This window comes from Acartia tonsa, chromosome 6 (genome assembly GCF_053477335.1).
Source record: "Acartia tonsa isolate MP-2025a chromosome 6, ASM5347733v1, whole genome shotgun sequence".
Taxonomy (NCBI): domain Eukaryota; kingdom Metazoa; phylum Arthropoda; class Copepoda; order Calanoida; family Acartiidae; genus Acartia; species Acartia tonsa.
Window position 1 is genome coordinate 50,174,080 of NC_137265.1, and position 21,446 is coordinate 50,195,525.

Here is a 21,446-nt window from a genome sequence, read left to right on the forward strand (position 1 = left end):
TTAGTCGAACAGGGACTCGAACCATTTTCTGATTCATTGCTTATCAACTTTTTATGGTCTATCCAGGAAAAAGGGAATGATATTCTGACAAACAATTATAAAGGAAAATTTCCATACAACCCCCTTCCCTCCCTTTCTTACCCACAAATCTTCAGTTACATAAAAAAACCAAGATATACCCACAACTGACTTCAAAAGGTTTCGTGTTTTTTTTTGTAGAATTGATTGTTAGAATAGCTAGGTCTGGGTTTACCTTGTATAATTTTTAATGTGTCCTATCCCTGAGTAAGAACTTATATTTGATCTCAATCAAAATTGATGTATAAGGTTTTATAATGTGTGCGAAATACTTCTCACCAAAAGAAGATTTAAGCAAATTTTATGAGGGATCGACTACCGCAAATTTTAAGTGTAATGGTTAGGTCTTTGTTAGAATTGTCCTATACATTTTAAACTTTGGATGATGATTCGAGTAAAAATGTAAAGCATAGCAACTTTATAATCGTTACCAAAAGGTATGTACGTCCATTTAAAACATGCTGATTTTTAACTTTATGACAATTTTTGAATGATTTAATTTTCCCAATCATTTTAAAAATGATTCCTAGAATAATAAAGTATATTTGAGTAAAGCATCTTTATAATGAAGTCCTAAAAATGTAATTTTATATACAATTTCGTTTTGACAATCTTCAAGTGTTCATGTTTGTTCGTTCTGTTGTCTGATTTCTGAGCTGAGCTTTTATATATATGTCATCCTTGTTTCAAGAAGTACCTCAACTTTTCCACCAATTTTTTTAATCTACAGAATTGTTCTATGACAAACACAGTAGTCCCAAACGTCGGAGTGGAAAAACGCAGGAGTGTTAAAATATTAAGGGGGGGGGGGAAGTTCTGACACATTTGCGTAAACCTGGTGTATAGGCTTTATCTTTGGACTGAGAGGATAGGTTATTAGGGATAAAGTCATTCTTATATGATGAATTTCCCCCAGATTTAAGATTTTTTGGATAGGCCTCCAGGTGGTCTCTGTACAGGTAAAAATTAAAAATAAGATTTTTTTTGAAGAGTTAGAGGTTAACTTATGAAACAAAATATGCTTCTTTTGATTGTAATTCACACATTTGAAGAAAAAACATACATATTTTGTCTCATAAGCTGACATCTAACTCTTAAAATTTTTTTTTTTTCATATTTACCTGTAGAGAGACCACCTGGAGGCCTGGAGCTCCAGAACCTGGAGGGAGGCCTATCCAAAAAATCATATAAGAATGATTTTATCCCTAATAACCTATCCTCTCAGTCCAAAGATAAAGCCTATACACCAGGTTTACGCAAATGTGTCAGAACTCCCCCCCCCCCCTTGATTAAGTATTTCTATACAGGTTAGGTTAGTTTAAGATATAAATATACAAATAAGCCCCCCGAAGGGATTAGGCATTTAAAAACCTTTTAAAATAGGTTACGTTAAGTTTCTACTCCGACGTTTGGGACTCCTGCGTTTGTCCTAGGACCTACAGAATGAGAAGGGATGGACAACTTGAATAAATTTATTCCATTGGCTTAACCCTTAAGATGTCTGATTAGAACAATAATAATGAATTTTGAATCAATTGCCCTATCCCTCTACTCCTGTAACTTGTAGAGTAGCCTCGCTTACTAGATAATATAATTACTTGGGTTGGCAATCCGCTGAGTTTTTTAGTCGGATTCTTACAAAAATCCGCCAAAAAATAAAGCGGATTAATTCGTGGATTGCGGAATATTGTTTTTATTTGCGGATTTTCGGATTCTGGCAATATCTCAAAAGGATTTTTTAAAATAAAAAAATTCTAGCCCCTACAGCGGATATTTTCTATCCCTTACTTAACCTACTTTTTTAAATTGCGGATTCGGATTCTGGGTTCAAAAATTGGACAGATTGCGGATTCGGATTGCCAACTCTAAAAAATTACTCTAAATAAGTGTCAACAATATTGATTTATTTATTATGAATAGTATTAGACAAATATGATTTCATTGATAGATTTAATTAAATATAAATAGTTATTGTGATATTTATGTTCTTGGTAGTGACATTTAATAATTACAGGTAACAAATATAATTTAATTAATTAGATATTTAGTTCATTTCCATAATTTAATCACACATTTAAAAAAAAAACTTTTACTTTAAAAATTTGGAAATTATTTGGCATACTAATTCATTTTGGAATATTCCATTTGAAGAAAAACTTTCCATCTGCTGAAAATAATCATTAGCGAGATGTGAGCCATTTATTTCTGATTTTCTTTATCTTTAAATAGGGAATTTTCTGTAAAAGGTAAGTGGGTTAAGCTAAGTAATTCTTTCAATCTTTAAAAAAAAACTTTTTGAAATTTTGAAGCAAATATAATTTAGGACTGGCAAAAATTCCTAATTAAGACAAAAAAGACAGTTTTTAATAATATAGCCACCAATATATCAATCTGGAAACTTTATCACATGCCAGTGTTGCCAGATTTCTTCTTGCTGCCACAATAACTTGGCCCCCTTTTCTTCCCTCTGGAAACATGGTATGGAAGAAATCGAACTGGGTTAATGGAAATTTATTAAAATGGCCACCAATAATTCAGTCTGGAAACATTATCACATGCCAGTGTTGCCAGATTTTTCCTTGCAGCTACAATAACTTGGCCCCCAATTCTTCCCTCTGGAAACATGGTATGGAAGAAAGTGGCACAGATTTGGTAGTTTTCTAATTGCCTGAAAATAGATCAGATTTACATGTAAAATGTTTTGATTATGAAGATTTTCTACAATAAGGTATGACAGACGTTTTTATGGTAGCCATCCGTAGGGATTAGTAGAAAGCTCTGATAAAGGCAAAATACAGTACTAGCGGCCAAGCCCCTGGAGACCTCTAGGGGCACTGGAGGGAACCATCTCACCCCCTTTCACTCCACTTTACATTTTAGTTTAAGAGGGAATAAGTAAAAAAATCTCACTTTTTCCATATGAAGTTGGAGGTACCCTTCTCCAAAATAGTTATAAACTTGTATATAGTCACTACAGACGATGCTCTAAATGTCCATTTCAACAATCAAAGGACGATTAAGCATCTTCCATTTTTTGTTATTTTACACAAGAGTTCTCAAGTACATTTGTCTAATTAGTTACCTACCTTTGAATTTTTGGTTGGAGAACATCGAAGAAGACAATTATGTCTGGAAGTTGTTTAAGATTTTCTAGCCATGTGTCTGGTGAGGAATAGAATATATCAGCTTCTTCTCTGTTTGGGTAAATTAATCAAATACCTTTCTTTTAAAGGAACATAATGTTCGTCCGTCATTCTACGCTGCTTATTAGCAAATTTTTAAGTATAAACTATAGATCGTCTGTAAATAAAGGGGAAATTGGACTACAAATTATTAAATCTAATGAACTAGCAATAACCAAACTTTTTCAAGATTTTTTAAGATGGCACCTTCCAATATCATATGTCACATGTCATACAACAATAGAATTTTGCCCAGCAAAATAACAGCACCATTAAATTATCATGTAGTGTAAGAACTTGATGGAGATTATAGTTAGATTGTTTTCGCAGGTGTGTTGTTGTTGTTGTAGCCATGATTCTCTGAAGTTAGGATTTAGATGCACACGTAGACACGAAGTGAGAATCCTTTGGCCAATCTTAGATTGGTAAGCTTCGCGCACAGCTGATTGTATTTTATTTTACATTACAAGCTGACCCGCAATTTTCGATGAAGCTACTCAATTATTACATCACCCTGGCCTAGAGTTTTGGCAGGTGTTCCATGTTAAACCACCCTAATTAATGGCACTTTCATACGAGGAGCATGGATGAAGGAAAGCATGGTTAAAGCTGCTTAATTGGTAGAATCCTAACTTCCTATAAATCTTCCTCTTTACAACCCTAGGGCATCATTATAAAGGTTGCGTGATTATAATCTGACAAATCAACCAAGTGCAAAGTCAATGGGGGGGGGGGGGGCTTGAACTCGGTTTCTCCCAACCATAGCGTAGTGCGCTAACCACTACACTATAGGACACTTTCGCAATGGTGTTACATAACATCGATATAACTAACAAGCATAATGCATATGAAAATGATTTGATTATTTCCTGTATGTAGGATCATTTTCTAGATTTGGTGTACACTCCAAAAACCTAAAATATGCATAAAATATTAAATGTATTTGGTATGATGATTTTTTTCATGATATTTTCCTGTTTTTTCAATGTGAACTGTTAAAATATTTTATACTAAGGTCAATGGAAAGTTGAATTAAAAAGCCACAATAGACTAAGCACACCATAAAAATATCTAACATTTTTGGAAAAAAAAAGTATAAAAAAAGGAATGTATTTATTCCCGTACCCCAAATAATATCCCAAATTCACTATAGGACCAGTAGAAAGCTTTATTACCTAAACAGCGTAGGTTATCGGTCTTTTTTTGAATAAGATTAGACTAACAACTAAAAAGTGGATACTAAAGAACTTCGTAATATAGATATCACATGAGTATGAATATAAGTTTATACCTGACAGAAATATTTTGATGAATGTGGCTGTATAGTAGGGTAGAGCTACAGGGCATCAGTATGAATATAAATTTATACCTGACAGAAATATTTTGATGTATGTGGCTGTATAGTAGGGTAGAGTGACATGGCATCAGTATGAATATAAGTTTATACCTGACAGAAATATTTTGATGTATGTGGCTGTATAGTAGGGTAGAGTGACATGGCATCAGTATGAATATAAGTTTATACCTGACAGAAATATTTTGATGAATGTGGCTGTATAGTAGGGTAGAGTGATATGGCATCAGTATGAATATAAGTTTATACCTGACAGAAATATTTTGATGAATGTGGCTGTATAGTAGGGAAGAGTGACATTGGCAGTATGAATATAAGTTTATACCTGACAGAAATATTTTGATGAATGTGGCTGTATAGTAAGATATAAGTTTTCCGGAATTTTAAAGTTAGGGGGAGATTTGAAATCTTCATCATATTTTGAGGATTTTTTATAAAATTCGTTTTTTCTATAATTCTTTATCTAAAAGCGGAAATGCAATTTAAGTTAATTAATTTTGGCATCTGTGATTGGTGGATTTAAAAAATCTGCGCTCTGATTGGATGGCGTACATCATTCAACCAATTAGAGCGCAGGTAGTTTAAAATCCACCTATCCTATTGGTCAAAATCGCTTTTAGATAAAGAATTATACAAAAAACGAATTTTATAAAAAATCCTTAAAATTTGATGCAGATTTCAAATCTCCCCCTAACATTAAAATTCCGGAAAACTTATATATCTTACTGTATAGTAGGGTAGAGTGACATGGCATCAGTATGAATATAAGTTTATACCTGACAGAAATATTTTGATGAATGTGGCTGTATAGTAGGGTAGAGCTACAGGGCATCAGTATGAATATAAGTTTATACCTGACAGAAATATTTTGAGGTATGTGGCTGTATAGTAGGGTAGAGTGACATTGGCAGTATGAATATAAGTTTATACCTGACAGAAATATTTTGAGGTATGTGGCTGTATAGTAGGGTAGAGTAACAGGGCATCAGTATGAATATAAGTTTATACCTGACAGAAATATTTTGATGAATGTGGCTGTATAGTAGGGTAGAGTGACAGGGCATCAGTATGAATATAAGTTTATACCTGACAGAAATATTTTGATGAATGTGGCTGTATAGTAGGGTAGAGTGACATGGCAGTATGAATATAAGTTTATACCTGACAGAAATATTTTGATGAATGTGGCTGTATAGTGGGGTAGAGTGACATGGCATCACAAATAATACTTGAACATCTTTTCCATGTACTGTCAAGTCTTGTCCTAAAAAATAATTTTTCTGCAATCTTTTTTATATGTTTTAACTTCTAATAAAAAATCGTTGTTGTTAAAATTAATTTTAGCATCCACAATCGATTGCTGTTGAACGGACAAACATACACACAGACATATCAAAACTTGAATATTAGGATCACCTGAATTTAAAACCCCTCGTTTGTCTTAGGGATACGGAGAGACATAAAGGTGGACTCACACATAGACAGGATACAATTACAGATAGACAGACGAACATCCTACTTCTGTATATTACTACCTGAATTTCCAATGTATGTAGCAGCATCTACAACCCCTCGTTGGTGAACCAAGGATAAATACAAAGCTCCACTTATGTTCACTACCAAGAATATCATCTTTATTGCTCTTAAAATAAAAATAAAAATGTATCATGATGGCAAAAAAAAAAATTAAGGTGGAAAAATGATTTTCTGCATTTATTGTCGATAAATTAATATTTATGAATAGGGAAATTAATCTGTGGCACCTTTTACAAATCCGTAAATGGTCTCTTGTGTAAAAAAAAGGTGATTGATTTATTAAGAAATGATTCTAGATGTATTCAAATTAAAACAGATTGTCATCCCTTAATATTAAAATACATTTTTAAAATAATAAAAATACCTTTGAAATGAAGCTCTGTATGTAGAAAGTTTTCCAGCAATTATCAGGAATAGGAATGGAAGACTTGATTGGAGAAATCGCATTTCCTAAAATTATTTGTTCATTTTTATTTTATTATGTCTAAATGTTTTCTTTACATTCTTAACAGATAGATGTTAGAATTGTCCAATCTATTTTAAACCTTATATGACATTTCCTGTAACATTTAGGTAAAATACAATATAAAATTGTAGCAACTGTTTAATTGTTTGTTTGTGTAGCCATTAGGAGCTAGATTCTTCATACAGTATATCAAGGAATTCCGCACATTTTTTTGGCTTCGTCCATAGATGTGTGGGGGTTAACCTAGTAGGTTTCGTCGGGCAATTAAAAAGATGTACAGTGGTGTGGTCCTCAAGGTTACAATCTGTACATTTGGGGTCAATTCTCTGGTCAATTCTGGCTAAATACGATTGTAGGAATGGGCTATACCCTGACCTTAGCTGAGCTAATTTGCTTCTTGTCATTCTTGGCAGTCCTTTTTCTTCCTTAACATTGATTTTAGGGGTCTAGTGTTTAAAACTTTATTTACAGGGTATTTATTCCTACAATCAGCGTGAGCATCGTCATGTATCTTCTTCAGTCTCTTCTTGTAGTTCCATTCAACCGGCTCGCCGTCTCCTAGATACCTATGCACATTTGGTAGTTTGTCAATGATGGATGTTTTGATTTTCCTGGGCTGAACAGGTTCAGACAGGAGATGGTGGTTAGGATGTTCTTGTTTGTGCATGGAGAGTAGAAACTGGTTGGTGAGTGTGGTATTCGGCAACCGTGAGCCATGTCTATGGCACCCCTGATCTGGGGTTCGGTGGAGGGTCAATGGCCCTCCCCCGAGTCCTGGGGAAGGGGTCTAGTGACCCCCCTCCCTACGCTTAGAATTAATGATTTGAATCTGTCATGTTTATTATGGTTAACTGTATTCTTAATTCTCCCCCACCCTTTCCAGGGATGGGGGAATCATTATTGCCCAAACTGACCATTGTATATGTATTATTTATGCTTTCATGTTATGATTATTTATTCCTATCCATGTAATTATTGTTTGTTGTATATAACTGCAGTATCTCTTAACCCTTCAATAAAGTGACAACTGAAAATAGATGTTGATCATTATCTAGTGAAAGCTAGAGAAGCGTAGCTTCTCTATAGTAAGGTGTCCACGTCTGTCACACTGCCGTAATCTAATTGAACTCCGGTGTCTGCCATTTATCCTCGGCGGATACCACAACTTTGGTGACAGCTGTGTGAGATTACGGCGAACCACAAGTGTAGAGCAGACGCGCATCTGAGGCTAAGGTACTCCCAGCAGTGAATCTGGCAAAACTGACGCAAGCAACCTGAATTACCCACCCTGGACAGCAAAGTTTAACTCTGCATCCGGCAGTTGTGGAAGCGAAACAGCGAAATCTGACGAATAACCGCGAGCAGCGCTGATATCTAACGGAGAATTGAGCGCCAAAAGGGCTGAAACAGGCCTGCGGACCGGCTGAAACAAGCCAAATACGTGTAGACGGCTGAAAATAGGCCAACTTTACTGCAAGAAATAGCAGGATCCGAACCAGTGGCGCTAGCAGGACGGGACATTCCCTGCCGCCATCAGCCGGATTTGGATCAGCGGCGCCAGCAGGACGGGACATTCCCTGCCGCCGATAGGCTGAAACATGCCACATAGCTGCAAGCTGCGAGCTAACATACGGGTGTAGTGCACCAGAACAGAGAAAAACTACGTCAACCCCGAGTATCCTGAGAAGCTACAACGCAGCCACCCATCTAGAAAACAGATATTATATCACATTTGCAGGGATTACCACCCTAGTGTGATGGCCAAACAATAGATTTATGAGCAAAGCTTGGCAAACAAATTGTTGTGTTGTGATAAATCTAAGAATAGAACAGGCTTGGATTACTGTGTATTGTGATAACAGCTAAAAATAGAACAGAGTTGGTCAACAAATCTGTTATGCAATTGTGATAAGGACAAACCTAGAAGCTAGATGTAATATAATCAAAACAATCTCAAGCCCACAGCACAACAACAATACACCCTTTATTCCAAGGGAAGGGGAGGGGCCCCTTCTCCATTGAAGGCAAATACAATCAGGGTGATATAACAGATAAGCCTGAGATTAAGAAGAAAAGGCCCTATTACACCAGCACACAGTTACCCCCCTCCCTCACAGGGGGAACGGACGGAGTTACCCCCGTCCCCTCACGCGCTTCCCCCTTCCTACCCACACTAGACTAAGTCCGTCTGTAGTGTGGAGCTAGCGATCGGGTACACAGAGCGCCATTCACGGGTAGCGCAACAGAGTGCGGAAAACATCATAAATCCAACGGACGAAGCAGACCAATGAGAGAGCGAGCTGAGGGGTGAGAGCGCGTTTTCCCCGTGTGCGCGGATTTGACGGCGCGAACGCGCGTTACAAGGACAGGAGATTCCACGCACACACACACACACACACACTCTCACACCAGAGCGGAGCTACTCCATAGCATTTAACAGGGGTATTTTTAGCAAATAAAGAATTGCAAGTTTCTTTCCTCCTAGCTCTAGTGTGATAAGGGAAAACCCAATCAGTTCCTGACAGCAGTTCAGACCCTCAACATCTATCTACCTCAACACCTAACTATTGATAAGTACAGCTAAGTTATATCTTTGCAACTAAAACTCCCAACCTAGTGATACAAACAGTGTTGGCTGTTAGGCTAGGAAGCCTCAAGTGACAACCCATTCATTGTAGTACTGTATAACTTTGTGCCCGCCGTTTCACCGTTGACCCAATGGACCAGCATCAAGTCCCAGGAGGTGACCAAGCCCCAGGATGGCTCCAGGATGACCCTCAGCCGGCCCCAGCCGAGTACCGCAAGCTGATGCTGAGCAATCTGCCGGAGTTTAGAGGGCCGCCCAAGCAATCCTGGTCGGCACATATCCGCCGACTGGAGATGTCATGGGCGGCTTACCGCGTGCCACCTCATGATTCCCTCAACCGCCGCAACGCCCTACTACTGTCATTGGTAGGGCAAGCGGCGGAAATGGCGTCCCATCTGTTTGGCGAGGCAGGCCAAGCCTTGACCTACGAACAGGTCAAGACCGAGTGTGAATTGCTATTTCGCCCTGCTTTTGAATCCCAAACGCTTAAACAAGCGTTTAGGGATTACAAGCAACACTCGACAGAACCTATACAGGCGTACATATCAACTAAGTGCGCCTTGTATAGGGACGCCTACAACCATGAGGATCTTGAGTTGTTGGTGGACGAATTAAATCGTGGAATTCGTAACGCCAATGTAAAACGCCTCATGATGAACCATGAAATTGCGAGTGTACCTGAGTACACTCGCAAGGCCATGTTCACCGTGACCATGGTTACTAAGCAGCTGAAGGAAGGTGTGTGCTTAGTGGACTCGACCGACGGGCTGACTGGATCTGCCTGCATCCAGTTGCCCCAATATGACGAGTCGGAGCCAATGGAGATTGGCTCCTTGGCTCCGGGTCTCCACCAGATGGGGAAGGTCGCTCCAGATGACAAGGTTCCAGGCCGCTGCTACCGCTGCCAGGGGAGAGGCCACCGAGCTCGAGACTGTCCAACGCCTGTGGAAGTTAGCCTAGAGGAGAGGCGCACCCAGCCACGCCGTGACCGTTCTGCCAAGTGTGAGCGTTGCCACTATGACGGTCACACGGCGGCCGATTGTAGAGCTGACTGGGCCCAGGTAGCCGGCCGCAGGCGCACCGCCGACAAGGGTGCCCCTCCAGGGAAGCCCAGCAGAGTGGCCCATATGGAAGGGAGCGCGCCCCCAGCACCACCACCGCAAGCAGCCGCCCCCAGAGCTGCGGACCGAGCCGATGGGATGCCGCAGTTCGGGACTGTCCCAGCTAGGATCAACGTACTGGGCGGCGCGGCTGAACCCAACCGGGTTGGCCTAGGCTTCAGTCTTAACCATCTGGGGCCAGAGCTGGTACAGCCCAACAACATAGCCGAGCCAGAGGTGCTGAGGCCCCAGCCTTTCAGCCTCAACATGATGGAACCTGCCCGACTGAGCCTACCCAGCAAGAGTGGAGGGGCGCTGCCCAGCGTCCCTGAGACGGTGTATGGGGAGGCCCTGGCAGCCGCTGAACGAGAGAGGCAGGAGGTGCTAGCCAGCACCTCTGCATCGATGTATGGGACGCCACCCGGCGTCGCCACCTGGGATGATGGGGGGGTGCTATCCAGCGCCTCCCACCTGGTGCCTGGGGCGACAACCGTCGCCGCCACCGAGATACCTGGATCCTGGAACGAGCCAGCCTCCAACCTGATGTCTGGGGCGACAACCGTCGCCGCCACCGAGAGACCTGAGTCCTGGAACGAGCCAGCGGTCCCAGAGGAAGGGGTGACACCCGTCACCCCCAGCCAGCCAGCGCCACCAGTCGGCAGGGAGAGCCCAGCTACATGCCAGCCAGCGCCACCAGCCTGCAGGGAGAGTCCAGCTACATGCCATCCAGAGCCCTCTACCAGCCAAGGGAACCCAGCTGCTCACCATCAGGATAAGTTGAATTTGTTAAATGTGTTGTATCCAAAACATTGTAAACACCCAGCCTTGCCTGTGCCCCCTGCACCTGAGGTTGGGGAGGTTGAAATTTGGGAAAATAAGGACTTGCCTGTGCCACATGCACCTGAGTTCCTAGGGCAGGGGAGGGCATTGAGTAAGGGCGAGCCTGTGCCACATGCACTTCAGCCCCATGCCACTGGGCATGCCTTGGACCAGGGAAGGGAGCACTTAGGGCTAGGGGAGCCGACACCCAGGCAAGCGCCAGTCGCTTGCCAGTCTGTCATTGGGGAGGGTATCGGGGTGCCTCGGCCGCATACAGATAACGCTCAATGGAAATTTGTATCTAGCCAGGAGCAGCCCAGCCGTGTCCAGCCCCAAGAAGCAGCCGTGACCAGAGCCGGAGATCCCCAGCCGCGTGTACGAGGAAGATGGTTACCTGGAAGCCTCTCCCATTGGTGGATGGTCCTGTGGGGCCTCCTGCTGGCAGCCGTGTGGCCTACAACCAGCTACGTCCTGGTGGGGTGGGACTGTGCCAACCCCACCCATGTCACGTCTTACAATAAAGAAAAGATGTGTGACACGGAGCCCCTACACCAGGAGGTGCCCCTGGGCCATGACATACACGTCCTGCAGCAAGTCAAGGTGAGGGAAACCACTGGGTTCAGCTGTCAGCTCACCGTGTCCCAGTGGACATTCAGGTGTGGGGTATGGGGTCACCTCAAGGTGACCTCGGTCCCCACCCTCATGAGGCCAACCAAGATAGACCCAGAAGCGTGCCGAGACCTGGCCCGGAACCGAGTATACACGTTGCCAGGCAAGACCCAGCCACTGACGTTCCAGCTGAACCACCCCCTGTTCTTCACCATCGACATGGTGGGCGCCCTCGTCAACAGCCCCGAGGGGGTGGGTTGCGAGGGGGAGGACGTCCACTTTGAGGGCCAGCTCTACCGCAATGAATTAGTGCTCCAGGAGCGGCGGCTGCTGGTCAAGGAGGAGACCTATGTGGTGGAGGATGGACGAGTGGAGTCCCAGTCTGACCACCTGACCCTCGAGTGTCCCCATTCTGAGCTGTCCTGTATCACTGGGGAAGCAACCTACGTGTGGGACCACCTGGGAAGAGATTGCCCCTTGAGGCTGATCCGCAGCCTCCAGCCCAGCCTGGTGAGGGATGCATATCTGGTTGACCATCAGGCCCAGTTTTTCATCAACATGACCAACCCCACCTCAATTGTGAACTGCGACTTCGAGGCCCATGCCACCAACCATCCAGCGTTGTTCGTGGCAGCTGACCCAGCCGCGGCTGCGCTGCCCAGAGTGTCGGCCAGGGATGTTGACGTTCCCCTTCAAGCACAGATCCATGCAGGTTATATTGGATTTACCCTGGAAACGCGCATGAGAAGCACTGCAGCAGGAGAAGTAGCGGCCAACTGCTGGAAGCTCCAGCAACTAGATCCGGCCCACCCGGTGCGTGTCCAGGGGAGCACGTTCTCGGTACTGAGGGGAGACATCCTGCTGCAGCTGACCTGCCAAAGGCACAAGTATGTTGTCCGCGAACACAAGGAGTGTTGGGACAAAGTGCCAGTGGAGCCCACAGGTTTTGTAGACGCTGTGACACGGGTATACAGTGAGCAAGCTACCAAGATTCCCTGTTCCTCCACCTACCCCCTGACTGTGCACGCGGAGGAAGGCTGGATAGAGTTAACCCCTGCTCCCAAGAAGAGGCCACCCCCGCTGGATACGCCTAAGCAGTTGTTGACAGAACCCTTAGATGACTTCAGTTCAGGTGGTTTGTATTCGCAGGCTGAGTTGAATGACTGGCAACAACTGCTGGCGTTCCCAGCATACAAGAGTGCCATGCTGACCGGCCTATCCTATGGCTCCTGCGTTCAGCAAGGCAGCTGTTCGGCCACAGGAGACCATGGGATAGTGTCCTACAACATTGACCGACTGGCGGAGGAAGGAGAGGCAGCCCTGGATGTCTGGGCAGGATTTAGACAAGCCATCCACGAGTGGGGAGATGGCGCCGCCATCCTGTGCTTGCTGTTGCTGATCCTCAAACTGCTGGGGGACCTAACCATCATTTCTCTGGCAGCAGCACAAGGAGGAGTCAGGGCAGCCCTGAATGCGATATCACAAGTGTTCCTGTACCATCCAGCTTTGTATAGGAAGGCGCTGGCCAGAGCCAGGCTCAACCATGCCAAGTCCCGGGACTTTTCAGTGGACTGGGATGCCATTCCCATCGGCAGGGAAGCAGCCGAGGAAATGGTGTCTATGAAATCAACTGACAGCGGGCATGACCGCCCAGGTAGGCCAGGACCGCCCTCTGGCAGACCCCGCGGCCCCTCAGGAGGACAGGCCGCTGCTCAGACAATCAACCTGGCAGCCAGTGCCCCAGCCGCTGCCAACAACAACCCGCAGGCCCCACTGCTGACCGTTCCAGCAACAACTGTGCCACCAGCAAACCTGATACCTGCCGGCGCTGACCAATGTATCCAACCCAAGTCAGCCTCTGCCTTCTATCCCACATTGGGAGCCCATCAACCCTAAGAAGATACTCACCACTAGGATTTCATTGAATCATTATCGTTTGTATATATATTTTAGCCCTAAGGAGCGGGCCGAAGGCCTCAACCACTGTCGGAAGTCTGATAGGGAAACCACCTCCCAGCCTTCCGAGGGGAGAGTTGTGGTATTCGGCAACCGTGAGCCATGTCTATGGCACCCCTGATCTGGGGTTCGGTGGAGGGTCAATGGCCCTCCCCCGAGTCCTGGGGAAGGGGTCTAGTGACCCCCCTCCCTACGCTTAGAATTAATGATTTGAATCTGTCATGTTTATTATGGTTAACTGTATTCTTAATTCTCCCCCACCCTTTCCAGGGATGGGGGAATCATTATTGCCCAAACTGACCATTGTATATGTATTATTTATGCTTTCATGTTATGATTATTTATTCCTATCCATGTAATTATTGTTTGTTGTATATAACTGCAGTATCTCTTAACCCTTCAATAAAGTGACAACTGAAAATAGATGTTGATCATTATCTAGTGAAAGCTAGAGAAGCGTAGCTTCTCTATAGTAAGGTGTCCACGTCTGTCACACTGCCGTAATCTAATTGAACTCCGGTGTCTGCCATTTATCCTCGGCGGATACCACATGAGCATCTCATTATGCTCTTTCACAGGTAGGATGTTGGTTTCCTGGTTAAGATGTGTCGTTGCCGACATTAGTACACAACCAGTGGCTACTCTTAGAGCGGCATTTTGTGCGACGTTGAGCTCATTCCAATTAGTATCACTAAGAGACGGCGTCCATACCGGCGCAGCATAGTTAACAACTGATCTACCTATGGCCTTGTAGGTATTTACAATGATCTCTTTGGATTTGCCCCATGTAGCACCTGTCAAGCATTTTAGAACATTTGTTCTTAGTGACATCTTTTGCTTGGTGTTGGCAGCATGTTTCCCAAAGTTGTTCATGTTGTCAAAAGTGACACCAAGAATTTTGGGATGCTTGACAGTGAATACAGTCTTGCCCTTGATGGTGATAGGGAGAATTTTAGAACATTCATTGCTGAAATTTACGAAGACTGTGGCTGTGGATTTCTCAGCTGAAATTTCCAGGCTACGTTCCTTAAACCAGTCAGCTAGTTGGTTAAGGTAGGGGTTCAAGCTCCAGAAGGAGCAGATGAAGCAACTGTTTAATCATTATCATTCACGGAAAGTCCATAGTTTATTCTATACCTATATGAGCGATTACTTTTTCTGTTTTTTACCTTATGAATTATTTTCGACAATTTTTTTTATTAAACGGCTTGCTTTATTGCATCAAGATCCATGACAGATCTATATAGGAAATAAACGTCTATAAATGAGCTCGAATCTTCCAATAGTAGAGTGTTTAATACTCATAGTGCTCATATAATCCATAATAAACTCTAATTGACCAGAACGATAAGACCCATTATTTTACTCTATAAAGAATAAATTAATTTTTTTTATTTCATGTTGCTATTTGAATTATATTAAAGTATTAAATTTCTATTCATAAAATAGAAATTTAAATCTATAAAATAGTAAATCAAAGAAAACTTAGTTTTAAAATAATTTGATACTAGCGACGGCCATAATGTGTTTAGAAATTAAACTAAAATTTAACATTTAGCTAAACATTTTAACCCTTTCTGGACGATAATTTGAAACAAAAAAAATACTAGGATCCTAAAATATTTTAAAGAAAGAGAGTCAAAATTATAAATACAGTTTTAAATAAAAATAATGAAATTTTAAAAAGACGGAAGGAAAGGGAAGTGAGAGAGAGGGACATTTAATTTTTAAAAAAAGATGAAAAAACAAAACTAAAGTCGTAGTAATCTTTATGAATAGTAACTTTTTTTGTAGTTGGGTTAATATTCAGGGATAGGCCAATGGAAGAAAAAGATTAATATTCAATCTAGCCAATAGCGGATTATTTTAGAACGCCGCCTCTAGTATACCTATACTGTTATTAAAAACTTTGCAATACTAAAAAAAAGTAATTTTAAAGTAAGTCGGAGACAAAATTATTTTTCTCCACTTTGAATGTAGTTTTCAAATAGCAAAACAAAAAAACACAGAGCGACCACCGCCTTTTTGATATTAATATTGAAAATAACGTACTACAAAAAAATTACAATGAACACAATAACGTACATTTTTTGAAAAAATAACGTACAATAACGTACCATAAACCACATATACAATATACATATATCTATAATACAAAGTAGAACGATGTTTTTCCGTCTGTCTGAAGCTTAAGATCTCGGTAAACGATGAACTGATTGGGATCTACTCTTCAGGGAATTGATATCCTATTATATAAAGTAGTAAGCTTTTTTGTTTGTAGGAAAGGATCTCGCTAACCGCTGAACCGATGTGGTCCTCCTTTATATGGAAGCTTCTTATAGGTCCCTAGATGGCTTTAGGCTATTACATTTTTATAGAGTTCGGGTTTTAGGCTATTTTTTTGTCCTCCAAATTCCTTCCAATATAGAGCCTCTAGATGCTAGGGGAGGAGTCGCTAGTCTATAATACAAAGTAAAACAATATCTTTCTGTCTGTTTGTTTGTAACGAAGGATATTGCTAACCGCTGAACCGATTGGGTTCTCCCTAACAGGGTAGCTTCTCATAGGTCATGGGAAGGTTTATAACTATTTTGGGGGAGGGTACCATTACCCTCCCAAGAGAAATCGCCCCTAGAAAAAATTAAACCCCCCCCCCTCTAGAGGCCTCTAGGGGCGTAGCTGCTAGCATATATAAAAAGTAGTAAACTTATCCAAGGATACCCAAACTTTTTCATTGGAGGGAGTATAAAAAACTCAATTTGTGAGGGGGTGGAGGGGTAACAAGGCAGAAATTTTTCTACCCCTCTCGAATCTGTTTTGGGTGTTAACTACTATTACCTCCCCTAAGAAAATTTACCCCAATTTAATCATGTAAATAGTACCACCTAATAATTGTTATATTTTACAAAAATAAATAGAATTTTTTTGAGGGTATTTTTTTTAGGGGGTTGGGGTTGTCTCAACCCCCAAATAAATAGCCTAACACAACAGGACCAGTAGGTATATTACCTGAAAAGCAGAACCCAATCGGTTACCGAGATCTTTAGATTAAGACAGACAGATAGACAGACAGACATTGCTCTACTTTGTATTATAGGAAGTAGTATCTCATTCCTATAAGTACATGAAAACATAAAAATCAACAAAAAAATATCTCACTAACTGATGAACAAATGTGATACTCCTTGAAAGTGTAACTTCTCACATGTCTTAACCCTTACAGATCGGTGGGGGGGGGGGGGGGCTCCAAGAGCCCCCCCCTCTAGTTTTTTCAATCTCATTTTTTTTGTAGGTAAGATGGAGAGCTGTAACTTCATGACTTTTTAAGTTTAGTAATTATACGTCGGCAAGAGTTGATTTTATTAGGATATCTGGTCTGTGTCGGTCGAAGTGTCCAGTCAAAGTCGGTTGGGTAGCAAAAAAAAATTAGAAAAAATTCTAAATAAATCTTAATTTTTACATTATGACTTTTGTGTATAAGGTAGAAACCTAAACATTTTTTGTTGAATACTTAGATATCAATGACCTTCTGAGAAAAGTGGTGTTATGACCGTTTGACCTCTCCCTGACCGACTTTATGACCGATTTTTGTCCGGCTTTTACTACAGACATATATCATGAATATCGTGGCTTCTATTACAGCTAGAGACCTCTAATTTTTTTTTGGTAAATCCTTGAGCAATAATAAACAGATAAAAATATTAATTTGCGCCGCCAATCGCCGTTTTACCGCCGTAACCGCCGAAAATGGCGGTTTCCGTTATTTGCCGTTTTTCGGCGATGATCAGGAAAAGTAATTTTTTTGTTATGAAAAATGAAAGTTCGTCCTAAAATTTGGTCATCCTAGCTGCAAAAATGGCCGCTCTACAGCTGTTTTAAAATTTAGCGGCTGGCCGCTAAAAAGCGGCTAAGGAGCGGTCTGACCGCTATGACTAGAAAAAGTAATTGGGAATTGGGGCCCGATCTGTAAGGGTTAATAAGGTTTGTAATTACAATTAGTTTAGAGGAAATTTTTTTGATATTTAATTTAGTGAAATACTTGATAGAGTTGAGTTTTTTACGGAAGCTTCACAATGACGTCATAGATCCCGGGATAAATTGGAAAATAGCGCGCGAAGCGCGCAGAAATTTTTTAAAAATAGTTTTTATGAAATACAATAACATTAATGATCTCAATACTAACCTTACATTACAGAAAAACGTACAATAACGTATACTGAAATGTTCATATTGTACACAAAAATCAATAACGAACAAAAACGTACCAAAAAACCTAAAAATGGTGTTCAATATGAACATATTGAACATAACGTACATAGTGGTCACCCTGAAAACATGATAAGGGTTCAGCCTTTTGCAGATCTATTTAGACAGTACGTCTGACAAACGTCCTAGTTCCTTTCAAAAAAAGATTATAAATAGATAAAATTGTTCACCTTATGTGGAAGAACAGAAAGAGCTGTAATATTAACAAGGATGGGTAACACCAAGTTGAGCGGGGCAACAGGTATAGCCATGTACAATGGAACAACCAAGGGTCCCAGTAGGGAGGGTAATCCAGCAGTCAGATACCAGAGCAGGGGATGGGTACCATAGTTTACACCTAAAATGTAAATTTCTTCCATTATTCGAAAACAAATATGAAAACATCATTCAATAAAAAGGTTAAAATAACAATTATTTCAATACATTTGAACAAAAGAATATTATTTTTACTAACTTTTCAGTGCTTTTTATTGGTCTTAATTCTTTTAAGTCTAATCAAAATTGAATACCAGCCTTATTATGATACATTATTATTTACATTATACATAACTAGCGGCTACGCCCCCTAAAGCCTCTAAGGGCACTTAAGGTGGAAGGTTACAAATTTCTATTAAAGTTTAAAAAAGAAAAAGTAAAAAATAATTGGGTTTGGCGGATAATATTTTTATCGGGGCAATTTCTCTTTGGTGGGTGGTAGTACCCTTCCCTTACCAAATAGTTAAAACCTTTCAAGACCTAAAAAAAGCTTCACTGTAAAGGAGAACCATATAGGTTCACCAGTTAGCGAGATCCTTTGCTAGACAAAAAAATAACCTTAATCCTTATAATAAAGTAACAGGATCTTTGTATGTCTGTCTGTCTGTACCGAAGGATTTCGCTAACCGCTGAACCGATATGGTTCTCCTTTACAAGGTAGCTCTTCATCGGACCTGGGAAGGCTTATAACTGTTTTGGGGGAGGGCATCACCAGCCTCCCAATAGAAATCGCCCCTAGAAAAAAATCCCCACCCACAAAAAATATTTTTTTTACTTTTCTTTTTCAAGATAAAATATAGTACTGGGTTATCGAATTCAACTTCCACCTCTTCAAGTGCCACTAGAGGCCTCTAGGGGGCATAACCGCTAATACTTTATATAATAGTATGATAAATTTACCTAAATTATTATAAACATTAACCACAAAAAAGTTAAATGGTGTGACAATGATCTTGCCATAAAATATAGAATCAACACCAATACATCCACAGATCACTCCAGCAGTTATTAAAATCCATGTTATCAAAGGTTTCAATTCATACTTCCTAAAAAATAAATAATTTGATAAATCTAAAAAAAATAGTCGAATCAGCTCTTATATGTAGACCACAGAATCCTCTCCTGTTCCCTCTTTAATTCAATTTTTAAATAACGTACTTTTATTCTCATTTTAAGTAAAACCTTTTAACTGTTTGAAAAACAATTTAAATTGTAAGATTGCTTTAAACTGGTTTGAGGTTAGGTCAACACACTAATGAGACAAATTTAAAATAACACAAAAAATACAAAGGGAGATATATCTTACAATACCTTATTTTTGGGTATCAATAAAATGTTTTAGGAAGGGAATAAAAGATAAATACTACCTACCTGTAACGTACTTCTTCAAATTAGAAAGTAATAACAAAAGCTAAAGAAATTGGTACCTTAAAAGCAGAAGAGCATCCAAGATACAAACCGGAGCCCATAGGAGCGCAGATGTTGGTCTAATCATAAATAAGAGACCAGCCACAGGCATGTAGGTCAGGTTTCTTTTTCTCGGTGATTCCTGAAGTAACAAGGATGACAACTTCCATAAAAATGAATTCGGATGGTAATACAAACGAACATTAACAGACAGAGAAACAACGCATTTAATTTTGAACTAGTTTTCAGAAGTTCAATACAAATATATCCCAATATTATTTATTATACACGATAGTCATGTTTTATTTTAAAACCTGATTGGAGATCTGTTCCTAAATAAAATTTCGCCTAATCGTATTATGAATCAATTTTCTAAGTTAAAAATTGAAAACGATGGAACGATGCTAAAAAAGAAATGAATTAAACTCAACATTTTTACCTTGTTCCATGGCTGATGTAGACTTAGGGCAACACATGTTAAACAATATTCAACTGTATTAATTAATGTCCTAAAAGGAATAGTACCAATTAGTACATTTCAGAAAAATGATTTCAAGTATAGGTTACAAATATACCATTAAAAATATATAATTTGTATTACAATGAATAACAAACAATTAGACATTACTAAACTAGTCGTCATGCTGTTTTTGTGAAAATAAGCCAGCTATATAAATTGCATATATCACAAAAATACGATTTTCAAGACTTAATATTTCTTAAACTACATGGTAAAAAATTGTTATTCTTTCACATATTAATATGGCATAATAATGTAGTTTAAACCATTGAACAGGATTTTATTATTTTTCTATTTTTTAACAATAAGCATTAATAGTTATAAGTTATAAAAACTTAAACTTAATATAAAATAGTTGTTATTTTGTCATGAAAACTGTGAATTTGACAGCCTCATTAAATTTCATGAGTGTGAAAATGACAATAAAACTGTGTTTATGACAGCAGTAAAGGTGTTATTTTGAAAAAATACAGCAAAAAACGAATTTGACAAAAACACACCCACTTTTAGTCAAAAACTCATCGGCTGTATTTTACTAGAGGTAAAAGTGGCAGCACGCCTTTTTAAGCAGCTAAAACTTATTGAGGCCAAATTAGTCAATTTTAGAATTCCTGCGTTATTCTATCTAACTAATCCTACCTGCTTCCAGTATACAGGGTGTGCCAATTAAAGATTAATAAAATTGACACCCAATTTCGCTGTTTTATATCCACACTTTTTATAAACATAAATTCACAGATAGCTGTAAAAACCGCCTGAATTAAATACAGAATATAAATATTTGAAAAAACTTATTTCTGACTTTTTGGCAATATAATTGTGATACTTTTTATGTTAAGTTAGGTTATGTAAGGGTAAAAGAAGACCCACAAATTCACATCTTCCGTTAGAGGCTAAAAACAAGTTTTAGAAAGGTTCCAATTTGGGTTATGGGAAGTTAGGGGTACTGTACAGTCCACTTCTCCATAAAGGGAATGTGTCGATTGGGAAAAATCGATCGAAGTTTTTTTTTCATAAATATTCCGTTCCTGCAGTAATTTAGGTGAAATGATGACCAGGTACTGAGGATCAAGTCCAGAGGCCTGAAGGTTAATCAACATTTTTTCTGAGGCATTCAACAATTTTGCAATATAGGACGCTTTTGTATGCCCTAAAAATTAACAAGGCAGACATCCAGACAACTAGTTTTTTAGTAGGTCGCTTGTGCGTAGTATTTCGTAATTGTGTTTACTTCATGGAAAAAAATTACAGAAATCTGTAGGTAGTATTTTAACTCAAAAAATCCAGTCTTTATAAAGAACTGTACTACAT

The 21,446-nt window shown here is 40.1% G+C and overlaps 1 protein-coding gene across 1 annotated transcript; it reads right to left on the reverse strand.

Annotated features, from left to right (window-relative positions):
• Nucleotides 1-1,965: 1,965 nt before the first annotated feature.
• LOC145322877 (GPI mannosyltransferase 3-like) lies at nucleotides 1,966-21,255 on the reverse strand. The gene is made up of 12 exons (XM_080165211.1): nucleotides 21,163-21,255; nucleotides 20,775-20,889; nucleotides 20,055-20,124; nucleotides 19,636-19,757; nucleotides 19,109-19,254; nucleotides 18,124-18,290; nucleotides 6,515-6,600; nucleotides 6,150-6,256; nucleotides 5,776-5,878; nucleotides 4,130-4,174; nucleotides 3,165-3,272; nucleotides 1,966-2,746 (listed from the first exon to the last, which is right to left on the reverse strand). The coding sequence occupies exons 1-12, from the start codon at nucleotides 21,233-21,235 to the stop codon at nucleotides 2,593-2,595; spliced, it is 1,296 nt and encodes a 431-aa protein (XP_080021337.1). The 5' UTR covers nucleotides 21,236-21,255; the 3' UTR covers nucleotides 1,966-2,592.
• Nucleotides 21,256-21,446: the final 191 nt, after the last annotated feature.